This window comes from Sycon ciliatum, chromosome 3 (assembly GCF_964019385.1).
Source record: "Sycon ciliatum chromosome 3, ocSycCili1.1, whole genome shotgun sequence".
Taxonomy (NCBI): Eukaryota; Metazoa; Porifera; class Calcarea; order Leucosolenida; family Sycettidae; genus Sycon; species Sycon ciliatum.
The window spans coordinates 11,817,869-11,832,068 of NC_088645.1; the positions used below are offsets into that span (position 1 = coordinate 11,817,869).

Here is a 14,200-nt window from a genome sequence, read left to right on the forward strand (position 1 = left end):
AGCATCAGGATGTGTGGTTGGATGTTGGGAACTGCGAGTGGAGTGACACCTTCAGCAGGGTCGCTAGGTTATGCCTGGTCCTGTAGCTCAGGATTGTTAAAGCGTTGCCTATGACAAGCAAGGTCCCAGGTTCGAGTCCTGGTGGGTTTGGAATTTTCGATTTTCAGGCAGTTCACTTCCCTTGACTGATTGCATTGAATTCGAAGTTTCTTGCAATCGTATAGAGCTAACAAATCCCCTAAAAACATTGGCTGCACTCGGCGTGGACCTTTTCCTGTCGCCAAAATAAATGACACCTGAGAATTTTGAACGAGATGTGCAGAGAATATAAATGCCTCGACCCCGGCTGCTCCTCGCCACTTTTCCTGCCTGTTTATCAACTCTGAATTGCTACAAGTGTTAGATCCAGATGCTACAAACGACAGTCTTCGTGTGCATGTCTAGGTTACATACAGAGTCGCAGAGTCTCTTTCCCAGTTCCTTTTCCTGGTGAAGTCGATTGTGTGCCTATCTCTACCCATAGCGGTTGTTTCCCCAATACTAATGTCTCTCCTGACCTACCATCAAACACTATTTAGGATGTACATGTAGTCTATGGTATCCTCTATAAAAATGCGTACCATACTCCTGATAAGATAGTATTCCCACCACCACGGCATGCACTCACTGGCCAGGCTCCTACAGGCACGATCCAGCAAAAAAAAGAAACAGAAAACACTCCAAATCAAGTACTGATCGTAAGGCCTCTTTGTGTGTTCTGCAGCATCAGATGCGTGCGACCAAGCTAAATGTGACAACTGTCAAACGCTCTATCAAAGCTGTCCTGTATTAGGAGCAAGTGATAAATACTATTGTGGTACTGCATCAAACTACACTTGTCCAACGGCTACTATGGTGCAGTCTACTACTACTACACGAACCAATACATCTGCTCAACCGACTGGCTCTATGTTTTCCATGTCCCTGCCCTCAAACTTTTCGCAGAATGCGACGGACAAACCCCAAACCACAGTGGGAACCAATGGGACCGAATTTGAGGGTAATCAATCCGCAACGAGTGAGATCTATAACACAAGTGCAGCAGAAACAACAAACTCTAGCAACAGTAGTGATAGTGCATCAACGAGTCAATACTCCGAATCTGAACCAGGGCTGACCAATCAATCGCAGGAAAGCGAACAAAATTCTACTACAACAGCATCACAGAACACCAGTACGGGTCCCACTCCTGACGAAACTGCAACTACAACATCCTCCACTGTCTCCACTACAGCAACCTCTCAGACTGCAACACCACCATCGACCTCAGCCATGGACTCCGCTGAAGCCCCAAAGCTAGCTATATGGCAGCAGCCAGTGTATATTGGTGCTGCATCCGGTGTTCTCTTCATCATAGCATGTGTGGTGGTAGTAGCTTGTTGCTGGCACTGCAGAAAGAACAGGCAAACACTCAACCTGGTGAAACGCAAGCTGCCCTCAAATTTGTCTGTTGCCGGACTTGGCGTGAGTCGCAGAAGTGGCACAGATATTAACCACTACGAAACAACTCTGTGTCGCAACTCAGAAGACGGTGAGGGATTTGAATCACTCTCTGAACCCAATGAGCAGTCACCGCCCGAACTAGTAGAGCCTCACAGCACTGATGACACTGTGAACGCAGGGCAAACAGCAAGAAGTCCGCGATCAAGAAGACTAAAAGCGCTTCACAATATGCCTCGGGTGAGTGAGGACACAGCCACGGCAGACTCCAGCCCGGAGCATGAGATATCAGCAGAGTGCCTCAAGGCAAAGCCATGCGCGTCAGCTGGACAGCACGCCTTGCTTCTCAGTCCACACTCGGTGTCGGCGGACTCGAACACTGACTATGACCGCCAACAGGATATCTGGATTGCAGGAAGCACGGAGAACGAATCGTATGGCACTGCAGAGAGCTTAAATTCCGCTGATACGGACAGTGAACAGGTACAGCGGCGAGTTTCCACTGTCACTGCCAGCACTTGTCTATCAATTTGTCCAAGCGACAATCCTCCGCCGCCAGAGCTGCTGTCCCTCGTGGAGGAAACTCCGGAAGATTACATTCCACTGACTCGTCGCACAAGCATAGCAGTTCGAGAAAAGCTCTCGGAGGCCAATGACTACCTACATCCGGCCGAAGTGGTGGTGAGAGTTCGTACGCCCAGTACCACAGTCCCACCTCAAGGCATGCAATCAAAAAAATCCTCACTGTCTGCACCTTGTTACGAGCTAGTCACGGAATTTCCGGCCGACACACGAAAGACACGCAAACCGTCTGCAACACCATCGCTGACAATGTACGACACACCAGAGGAGATACTTCAGCACACCAAACCGCTAGATGTTGCACGTGTCAATTATGAGGACGTCATGCCAGAGCCCGAGAACCGTAAGCCACAACCGTCACGCTTCTTTGCCACCAAATATCAGGCAAGCGCGAAGTCCCAGCAGAGCTCATTCAACCTTTCCAGTCCACAATATCCTCGCGCATACGAAATGGTTGAAATAACACCGACAATGCAACGTACCACTCAGTCACCCTCTAGTGGAACTCTTGATGAAGTCCCCACAGCACCGCAGTCCGAGCTACACGTACAACAGAGCTATGACGACAACGCCCCACAGTTCATAGACCTAGGGTCGGGCATACCAGCCAGGGTAACTACGTCATCAACGGTAACCAGCGACGTCGTCGTCAACCCAATTGCCTTTCTGCAAGACGGGACATCACTAAAGAGAGATAATGAGTACATCAATGTGTCGCTCGATGGCAATTCACCGCCTAGAGGACGCGGATCGGTAAAACGTCAAAGCAGCTTACCCGGTGCACATGAGCCAAAACCCGCTGATAAATCCGTCTCCAAGCTCTAACAGTTCCCTCTCCCCATGGTTGCAGTAATGCCAGTGTGTCCTGCAATCCTAAAAAGAGAACAGTTATCAACTCAGCCATGAACGTCAAATGCACAAGTTGAGCCCTTTGCTAAACTTTATTGCCTTTCTGGCACAATTTGTGAAGTATGCTTTTTCCAAAACGCCTGACACCTTTTATTGCTCTGTTCAAGTTACCCGTACAAATTGACAATAGTAGTAAAATCAGCTACATTGTATATTAAACAAGAAAATGCATCAGTTGAGCTCCTTCCCAACTTTTTGCCTTTCCGACAGCATCTGTGAAGCATCTGTGATTGCATTACACCCAGATCCGTGCATTGTTCCGTGAAATAGACCTGTTCACATGCCAGATCACCCACAAGAATTTCGCCTGCACCTAACTCCATTGCAATGTAATTACCGCCACGATCGACACAGACTTTAAAATAGGCCTTGATCGTATTCAATCCCATTTTACACTTGACGTTATCCTCTTGCTTTCTCTCTTTGTGAGGATGGCATATTACCTGTTTGTTTCCATGCTAGGATAAGCACAAGCCATAACCCAACTTTGCACATTGTAGCACCTAATAGCGACGTGCAAGCTTCACAAAGGTTGCAGAAGCTTCTGAGAGCATCCGGAAGCCGAACATCTTCCAGTTTTGGTAATGTACCCAGAACACTTTTATAATATTTTTGACCGACCTTTTGGCAACATGTTGCTCATGTTCGTAAACCTAGAACATAGCATAGTCATGGTGGCGGTGCTGGTGGTGATAGGGGTGGTGGTGGCGAGGGTGCTGGTGGTGCTGGTGTTGGTGGGGTGGGAGAATTGGATCAGACTCGCATGCATATTTTAAATGCACATATTTCACTGCATGAGCACTACGTGTAATCAGAAACGGCTTTCACGACCCCCTGCTTTGCGCTTACTCTGCCTGTACAAGATACCAGGTCCGTACATGTTAACTGCACCGAGGGATAGGCGCTAAGTAGTTAGGCCCTGCTTCCTGCGCGCGTGGTTTCCCCACACGTTCGTGTCCGCGCTACCGTGTCAACATGCAATGAATACCACTGAAGCCAGTAGAGCTAGACAGCTAGGTCCGAAATATGATTAATATTGACGTAGAGGTCTGCTCGGACCACTCCATTACGTTCCCATTGCACTAGCAGTGTCGAGGAAGAGCAATACGAAATGTGACGTATTCCATGGCGAGCGGTTGCCATGGATGAAGCCAGCCTGCGTGATTCGATGGCATAATTGTAATTTGTAACCAGTGTTAATCGCGCTCCTTCCTTGCTCGGCATCCCTACACATTACTGCATGTTTTCACTGTGTGTTCTTCACTGCATGCTTACACATACACACACACATTTGAATTATATACACACTTTGTGCTTTGGAATTATCATGTTATGATTCTTTTTAATATTTCCTTCTCTCATAATATTATATTCGTTCTTAGCAGGAACCGGAGGTTTTTCCGCTGGTGAGAAGGCAGAATTGCCTGTGCTCTAAACGAATTCAAATAAAAGAAACAAACAATATCTCTGCTATTACATAGTGACCGTGGTTAACTTTCCTCAACAGAATATAATTGCTGGTGTCTGAAAACAACATGCGAAAGCGGACTGTTCAAGGAGCAGAAGGGGGAGCAATTACGTCGAACACAATTCCCCTGTGAAGTCTGGGACGACTCCCTGGACTTCATGCTATAGTTCTGTAGGGTGAATCCTGAGCAATACTCTCTCTCTCTCTCTCTCTCTCTCTCTCTCTCTCTCTCTCTCTCTCCCTATCTTTTGTGCGGTGTACATGACTGTACATGTACATATATGCGCGTCTAAAACCCCTATCTAAGTGACCTGAGCCCACCGGATGCATGCTGGAGTAGCGTCAGTCCATGTCTGTCCTCTACAAGACCGGACAGTATCACTTTTCACATGAACAGTTCCACTTGCAGCGAAGTAGCTTCCCCGTCCCGTATATCTGTTGGCAATCTGTCCGGAAGACCAAACACGTCACTGCATGTGACGGTCGCGGCTGAACGGGTTAGCAGTGGCTTGCGAATCTCCTGAGTTCTGTATTATAGCTTGTCTTGTGCTTTGAGCTCACTGCATAATGCCATGTGCGTCCTGTGCAGTACAAATCACGTGGCCACATTTAGCTGACTACGAGGCAACGGTCAAAGCATGTCAGAAAGTGAGGATATTAGTGAATCTTTCAGCTGAACGAACGTGCGTCGCCGTCAACGGACAGAGAGCTACACTGCGGTCACATCCGTTTGGTTTGCGATGTAAAATAAAACTTCAAACACTAAAACTTCAAACAAACATAGCCGAGTCTAGGGACGTCTAGCCTGCCAAGAGGCTACGACATGCTTTACTCCGAGGCAGGCAAAGGTTCATAACCCTGCGATGACCATAAATTTAATGCCATGCAAGCAGGCTGGGTTGCGATAAACGTGTACATTGAAATGTGAACTATCGCAATTTTACACTCCTTGGGTTAACCTCGAACTCTGGCAATTGTCGATTTTTAAAATTATCAAAATTAACTTGAAACGTTACAGCCGATTTGGAACGGAATAGAGTTGATAATGAAATGGCTACCCACTCCCAAATTCAGGCCAAAGGCTGGCATATACAGTACAATCATGTACATGTGCTGAGTCCGGAGAGACACAGAGACACGCCAGTCTTTCTATACATGTATGAAGGTACAGAGCGATGACATGTGCAGGCATATGCGGATAATGCCGGCAGAAAAATTGGCAGAATTCGGTACTTTTTCTGGTAAGTTTCATTCATGTTTGGTATGTGGATAAAGAAATGGAGCAGAGTTTGAGGAATTGCCCGCCATAAGGTTTGTATGGTTCTGCCAATTTCACTGCTTTTCGAGAAGAATCTGCCACCTTTTCGAGCATTATCCGCACACCCTACTGACATGTGCACCAGAATTCCTCCCCGTGATTGGTGCCGTGCAGCTGCTTCGCGAATACTGTCTCGACTCTCACCAATAAGTACATGGAATAGCCATTAGCGGATTGTGTCCCTTGCTATTGCACGCTTCGTATGCTCCACGAGGAAGAGGAACATAATTACTGGTAATCGGGAATTGTCCACTGGATGCTTTGTGATTGTATGGTTCTGCGGTTTCCAATGCATAGGAAGCATAAGCTGACATTTATAAAGAATTTTCAGCCAAGAGCTAATGGACAACATGCATGTCGATACAATCCTGGACACTGGTAGAGGCTACATGGTGTGCATTACGATTGACTGCACAAAACATCCTATGGAAGTATCGATAACTTCCATTACTTGCTCTTCTCCTATTGTTTTAACAATGGGAAATAAAATCGCATGCAATCATCCGCCAGCCTTGTCTGAATGCGACAAGGTGCGTGGAGAAAACGTTGAACGGAACTGTTGACACTGCGAACAGTCTTGTTTTGCAACAACAACACCAACAACTGCTGACACTGCGAACAGTCTGCGAAAACCCATGCAAAACGAAAAAAGAGAAGAGATAGACCAGAATCACTCGTAGACTAGTATTAGGCAAGCCCTAACCAGAAGCGCAAGTCTCATTTAGACGTGAGTTCCTTATCACTCAGGACTAGATCTTGGCATCATCATCGCTAACAAGCAGGTCGCTCCTGCAGTATTGTTTCACACGTCACAATGAAACCACCTGCCCGCAGGGCGACAACTAACCTCCACACACACGGCAAGTAAAGTTCACACTAGCCATTCGCGGCCTCCTAGATCCTGGCAACTTCACTTGGCTCTACAATCGCTAGAACAGTGCTAGTACGATCTTGAACTGACATTTTGGCAGGTAGTTTTCGGTAGAATTTCTCCATACGTGATACAAACTAACAACGGTTACCTCCTATGTCGGTTTCTTGAACGATAGGTACAGGAGCTAGTTGTGAAAATGAAGAACGCTGTACTGATAATGGTGTTGATCAGAGGTGTTCTCGGAGAAACACCACCGCCTAACACTGGAGCAACGCCGATAGGTAAGATCATACTTGTAGATTAGACCTGACCCCACCAACATCTCTGCACCACTAGTGCACTCAACACGCTACTTTGTACGATGACGTTATAATGCCAGCCATTTGCATTGCAGTATTGTCTTGGTACATATGCTGCCGGCATGCAATGATATCCCCATCCTGTTTTAAAGTACTTTTACAGCACAGACAAACACAGAGAAGAGATCCGCTGGAATTTCATTCAGGACGTCTATGCTTATTCTATGTAGACAGTGTGTAATTACACCCACCTACATGTAAACCTCATCTAGGAAGGTGTATGTGCTTGTATCTCACAACCCTATTCACGAGCTCTACTGAAGCCAAACTGTTGCTGTCTGGAGGTGTAGACAATATCTATGTCGATACGGAACTGTCTTCGCTACGGTGATGTACTTGTAGATCTACAAGGTACAAGCCGAGTGGACTGGGTGCATGCAGAGTGGCGGTGCCATTCAATGGTGGCTACATAATGGCAAAGCTTGTCGGTCAATAGAGCTTGAAAGTGCTACGTCACAGCATAGCAACAATTTAAAAAATCAAAAACTGGATCCAGTTTTTGTATGGATCCAAGCACAATTCAAACGGTCTTACTCACAGCAAGGCGATGTAGCCAGTGAAACTGACTGATTTGGCTACTGGGGGTGGGGTGACAACTGGTGGCGAAGTAAAAGTCACACCTGCATACGACATGAGTGGGTTGCTATGCACCCACATACTGAGGCAATGGCAAAAACTACCAAGTAGTCACACCTTAGTGGATCCAAAAGTAGAAATCTGATGTCAACTTACTATTACAGTACTCCCTGGCCATTTTGACGTCATCATTTTCAAGCCCTATTATCTTCCCTACCCTACTACAGACAGTCTACTGCTACTAAAGCATCCTTCGGCGCTTGATCTCAGTGCCTTCTACCTACTTGGCCACTCTTTCTAGCGCTGAGCAAGAACTAATACTACTGCTGCACGTTGTGTTTTATGTGCGTGTGTGCGTTCTTTCGTGTGCTTGCATATGTGCATAAATGTGCGCGTGCGTGTATTTTGGGTGGGAATATTGCAATGCGTTTCTCTCCAAATTGCAGGGTCATCAGCATGCAGATCATCACAAACTACAGCAAATCTGATCATTCATAATCATGATAAGCTGAAAGAGGCGATTGGTGCTGGATCACTTCAGGATCCACGCACAATTATCCCTTTCCCGAACATATCCTTCTACGGCAGCTGTCCATTTGTGCAGATTGATCTAACTGCAGGAGGGCTTAGATCTCGTTGCAACATAACGTTGGTGCTATTCAATGAATTCACTGGTAAAGGGTATCAGATTGCCTCTAAAAGAATTCCACCTAGTAACTATACGGCGGACATGGCATCATGGACTGGAGTGCACCTTGACGACTACATGATGAGCGTTACTGCAGCCTATATTATTGGAATGAGTCTTGGACCTAACTGCCAGTTGAAAACAAAAGCTAAACCAATGGAAGTCACATGGTTCTTGCCAAATGGCAGTGCACCAGATGTCTTACAGACGTATTCCCAGTCGAATGCGTCGGAACCTCTTGTCACGATGACCATCCGTGGTGAGTGCCAGTCATTCATCTGGGCCATGGAGTCAGTGGGTACAGGGTGGGGGGGGGGGGGCGGGGGGAAAGGACGCAGACGACTGTCACGCTAAAGGAATGATGTGGGTTATGATCCAAGCTACCTGTTACAGTTGCCCTTGGGGCGCAAATGGTCTCCCTTGTCTGGGCATGCTCGGAGTCAGGTCAAGGCTGCGATTGGAACCATGAGCTGTATGGACCACGGATCACGTAGAACCTCCGAATCCAGAATTGAATCCCATACTGTTTCGGGGTTCTATGATCTCGTGTCGTGTATGCTACAACTCCCTGGCGCACACACTATCTCCAGTGTTTTTTTCTCTTCTAGGGATTACCACTAGAGCTGAATATGATCCTGTTTCTGACTGGAAATCTGGAAATTTAACTCGGATACTCATTAAAAAAAATTCACGGTTCGCGTGAGACTCGGCTGGAAGCCGGGTTTTCCGCATCCGTAGGAACGCCACCACCCTTCAAGGATCAAGGCGCAGATGCAGCTCCTGAAGCGGTGGGAGGTGAGTAGATCAGCTCACCAGCAAGTGGTCAAAGACCGAAAATCCCATTCACTGCATCCATGTTTTCCTCGTGCCAGGCCACGATACTCATTACTGAGCCAGTAAATATAACTAAAAGAAAAGAAATCACATTGAAACGAGTTATGAAGCAACTATCCACGACAGTAACAAGATAATAAGCAGTCAGAAAATGCGATAACAGGGCACAAAACTTGCTCCATAACTCGTTTCCACGTGATTTCTTCCATTTTAATATCCAAATCAAGTACATGTACTGATCATTATGCCTCTTTGTGTGTTCTGCAGCATCAGATGCGTGTGACCATGCTAAATGTGACAACTGTCAGGCACTCTATCAAAACTGTTCTGGGTTAGGAGCAACTGGTAATACTCCCTACCAGTACTATTGTGGTACTGCATCTAAGTACACTTGTCCAACCACTACTATGGTGCAGTCTACTACAACAGAACCTGTAACATCTGCTCTGCCCAGCACGTCCACAGCGACTACAGTCCCTACTATCAAACCTACAACCTCAGTGGAAACCAACTCTACCGCAATGAGCTATAGCACTGAAGGGAACAGCACAGAATCTGCCTCACTGACTGGCTCACCACCTATAACATTGACACCATCCAAGCAGTCTACCTCAGCCGTAGAATCCACAGCAGCGCCTACGCTACATGTGGCTATATCGCAGCCGGCCGCGTACATCGGTGCTGCATCCGGAGTTCTCCTCATTATCACATGTGTGGTGGTGCTGGTTTGTTACTTGCACTGCAGAAAGAACAAGACAACAATCAACATGTTGAAACGCAAGCTGCCCTCAGTCGTGTCGGTTGCCGGACTCGGCATGAGACGCATAAGTGGAACGGATATTGACCACTACGAAACAACCCTGTGTCACAACTCAGAAGGCGGTGGGGGGTTTGAATCACTCTCCGAACCCAGTGAGCAGTCACCTCCAGACCAACCCGAACCTCACAGCACTGATGACACCGTAGACACAGGGCAAGCACCAAGAAGTCAGCGATCAAGAAGACTAAGAGTGCTTCACAATATGCCGCGGGTGAGTGAGGACACAGCGACGGCAGACTCCAGTCCGGAGCATGGGATACCGGCGGAGTGTCCTGGTGGGACCAGAGAACGACTTCTCCAGGAAAAGCTATCCGCGGCGGCTGAAAAACGTGCAGTGCTTCGCAGTCCACGCTCGGCATCGATTGAATCGAACACTGACTATGGTCGGCAACAAGATTTCTGGATGATCGCAGCAACGGAAAGTGAATTATATTGCACTCCAGAGACCTTAAATTCTGGTGACATGGACAGCGCACAGGTACAGCGACGTTCTTCCGCCGTCAGTACCGCCACGTGTCTCTCCGTATGTCCGACCGACTATCTGCTGCCATCGGAGCTGCTGTCCGCTGTGGATGAAACTCCAGAAAAGCGCATTCCAGTGACCCGTCGTACCAGCATAGAAGTTCGAGAAAAGCTCTCGGAAGCTAATGACTACCTGTGCCCGGCCGAAGTGGTGGTGAGAGTGCGTACGCCCAGTACCACGGTACCACCTCAAACCAAGCAATCACGACAATCCTCACTCTCTACACCATGTTACGAGCTAGTTACGGAATTTCCTGCCGACACACGAAAGACACGCAAACCGTCTGCAACGCCATCGCTGACAACGTACGACACACCAGGGGAAATACTTCAGCAAACCAAAACCCCAGATGTTACACGTACCAGCTACGAAGACATCTTGCCAGAGCCAGGGAATAGCAAGCCACGACTGTCGCGTTTCGTCACCAACGAACTCCACTCTAGCACAAAATCCCAGCAGCGCTCATTCAAACGTTCCAATCCACCATCTCCTCACGCATACGAAATGGTTGAAATAACACCGACAATGTCCCGTGCCACGCAGCCACACTCTGGAACCCTGGAGGAACCAACCGCAGCACAGCAGGCCCAGCTACACGTGCAGCAGAGTTTCGAAGACGACGCACCACAGTTCATTGATCTAGGGTCGGGCATACCAGCCAACGTGATTACCTCATCAACAACAACCAATGACGTCATTGTCAACCCAATTGCCTTTCTGCAAAACGGGAAATCCCTAGAGGGGGACAATGAGTACATGAATGTGTCGCTCGATGATGATTCACTGCTCACTGCCATGACAAGAGGACCTGACTCGGGAAAGCGGCAAAGCAACCGAAGAAGCAGCCTGCCTGGCGTACATGAGCCAACACTCGCTGATAAAAGCGTCTCCAAACTCTAACAGTTCCCTCTCCACGTGTTGGCAGTAATGCCAGTGTGTCGAGTAAACATAAAATAAGAACAGTAATCAACTCGGCTATAAACTATAAATGCACAAGTTGAGCTCTTTGCTACACTTTGTTGCCTGTCTCCCAACATTTGAGAAGCATGCAATTGCACAATGCCTAAGTCAACGCATTGCTCAGGTCAAGTTATCTTTAATAAAATGAGAATAGTAGTGAACTCAGCTATAAATTTAAAACATGCATCAGTTGAGCTCTTTTCCAACTTTCTTTTACCTTTCCCATAGCATCTGTGAAGCATACAATTGCACAACACCCATCTCTGTGCATTTCATTTTTCTGTGAAAATTGCCTTTTCACATACATGTACCAGATCACGGACAGGGATCATGCATACATCTAACTCTACTGGATTAGAATTACCCCAACGATGGACGAACACATCAAAATAGGCCTTGATGATATTCAACCAAATCTTCTTCCGTTTTAAAAGTTATTCAATTGATTTTTCTTCTATTTTGCGGTAATTATGTGTTGCTCCCTATGTGGGAGCTCGTGCTTTTCCTGCCGACTTGAATTCTCACTTGACATAATTCAATTTTGTGGTACATGGTAAAACACATTGATTTCCATGCTACAATAAGCACAAGACAGAACCCAAATTTAGCCTCTCTAGCACCTCATAAGGGCATGCACACCACGGCCCTTTTTTGACAAGATGTACTCATCAGCAAATTTCTGCCAGTTTGATAATATTCTGTTAACGATTTTTTTGCCAAACTTTCGCCATTTTAGTGCGTTTAATATAGACGCGTGAGTTCAAAAAAACCGTTAGGCCAACATCTATGCCACATAAAATCTGTGATCCCTTTGTGCATAAAAATTTCGAAATTGGGCGTTTGCTATCCAATTACTTAAAAATCTATAGTAATAGGGCTTGAAAGTGCTACGTCACAGCATAGCAACAATTTCAAAAATTCAAAACTGGATCCACTTGGATCCAGTTTTTGTATGGATCCAAGCACATTTCAAGCCGTCTTACTCACAGCAAGGTGACGTAGCCAGTGAAACTGACTGATTTGGCTACTGGGGGCGGGGTTACAACTGGTGGCGAAGTAAAGGTCACCCCTGCATACGACATGAGTGGGTTGCTATGCACCCACATACTGGGGCAATAGCAAAGTCACACCTTAGTGGATCCAAAATAGAAATCTGATGTCAACTTACTACTCCCTGGCCGTTTTGACGTCATCACTTTCAAGCCCTATTGCGGGAAGGACCTGAGCAATATCAGTCCGAAAAGATTTCTCGAAAAGCTCCAGCCAAATTGGAAATAGCAGTGGGGGGTGGGTGGAGATGGCATTGGGGGGGGGGGGGTGGCAGTGGGGGGGGGGGGGAGGAGGTGGCAGTGGGGGGGGGGGGGGTGGACGTGGCATTGGGGAGTAGCCCTTTCCCAAAGGTGCTTGCCCTTTTTTCGCCCTTTTTGGCCCTTTTTGGAAAAGCCCGTTTCTTTCGCCCTTTATTGCGTTTTTTGGTGAATATCGCCCTTTTCGAGCTTTTTTAGCTGAAAAAGTGCTAAAATCTGTTTGCTCATGCATGCGATCACAGTTCCCGAGTGCTCGATGGGCCTTGGAAGTTGGCACGCCGCTTTTTGGGGGGGGCAACAAGTTGGTGAAGCTTGTACCCGGTGTCACAATGCTGTAAAAAGTGGGTTTTTTGAACTTTACTTCCTGTTTTGCCTTTCGTGGACCCATAAATGAAAGAGTGCGTATTCGTTTCTCAGCTTGAGTTCATATCTGAACAAGTATCAAGGCTATGCTTCAATGAAAAAAGCACTTTTTGCCTGTTTTCACTGAAAAAAGAGCACTTTTTCAGCATATTTTGAGGGACGCGAAAAGCACTAAGTGTGAATTAAAAGAGCACCTTTGGGAAAGGGCTACGAGTGGGTGTTCTCTCACAGACTCCCACAGACACAAGTCAACTTTTGAATTTTTTAGGTTTAGGACGTGCTACGAGGTCGTACCTTTGATACAACATCCAGTGATGGGACTTCCACAGCAAGCCATTTCCACAGCGCTGCAAACCAAATCCAGGATACCCTCAAAGATCGGCAAAGACTACCACTCACGTTCCACTACTGCCTAGTACTGAATCCTACCTGACTTCTTGACACGACTCAAACTTGCCAAAGTCACTAAATCAACGTCAACTACAAGAATCAAGCCACATACTGTATCTGCAACGTCACGAGGGTGCTGGCAAAAGTCCTGCTGCACGGAGGCGGGCGAACGTGCAGCCCAATACATGGCTAAAAACGTGATTTTTTGGACTTTTTTGGACTAGCAAAATTCTGCAAACTTTCGCGTGTTTCCATGATACGACAAGTTGCACACGGTCTGCCCAGATTTAAATACAGTGCTGCCAAAAATGACAGCGTGGAACAAAAAAATCTTTCCTTGCATGCAAGGCCACATTTTCGGCCATACCGGTGGTAACTCTTGAACGGCTGGTCAGATCGAGACAAAATGTTGCAGCTATTCATGCTCTTTCAACTGATATAGCACTCGACATGAATTTACAAATTCTACGTTTTAGGGATTTTACGACCAGGCTGCCCCCTTAATTAATGGACAACATGTCGATACAATCCTGGACACTGATAGAGGTTACATGGTGTGCATTCTGGATAGAAGACTATTGACTGCACAAAACATCCTATGCTATGGAAGTATCGATAACGTCTCCTACTGGCTCTACTCCTATGCCTAGCGCCTATGGTTTATGAAACATTGCAATCATCTGCCAGCCTTGTCTGAATGCAGCAAGGTGCGTCGAGAAAACATTGAAGGGAACTGTTGGGACGGTACAC

General features: G+C 46.9%; 2 protein-coding genes across 2 annotated transcripts in view; both read left to right on the forward strand.

Moving 5' to 3' along the window:
* LOC135811432 (uncharacterized) overlaps window positions 1–3,524 on the forward strand; it is a 4,931-nt gene extending 1,407 nt beyond the window's left edge. The window contains exon 2 of the mRNA XM_065324669.1: window positions 764–3,524. Within this exon, the coding sequence (XP_065180741.1) occupies window positions 764–2,886 (2,123 nt within the window). The 3' untranslated portion in view covers window positions 2,887–3,524. The remainder of the gene's footprint in view (window positions 1–763) is intronic.
* Window positions 3,525–6,696: 3,172 nt separating this feature from the next.
* On the forward strand, window positions 6,697–12,160 carry LOC135811433 (mucin-2-like). Its single transcript, XM_065324670.1, has 3 exons — window positions 6,697–6,911; window positions 8,012–8,512; window positions 9,355–12,160. The coding sequence occupies exons 1-3, from the start codon at window positions 6,827–6,829 to the stop codon at window positions 11,328–11,330; spliced, it is 2,562 nt and encodes an 853-aa protein (XP_065180742.1). The 5' UTR covers window positions 6,697–6,826; the 3' UTR covers window positions 11,331–12,160.
* Window positions 12,161–14,200: the final 2,040 nt, after the last annotated feature.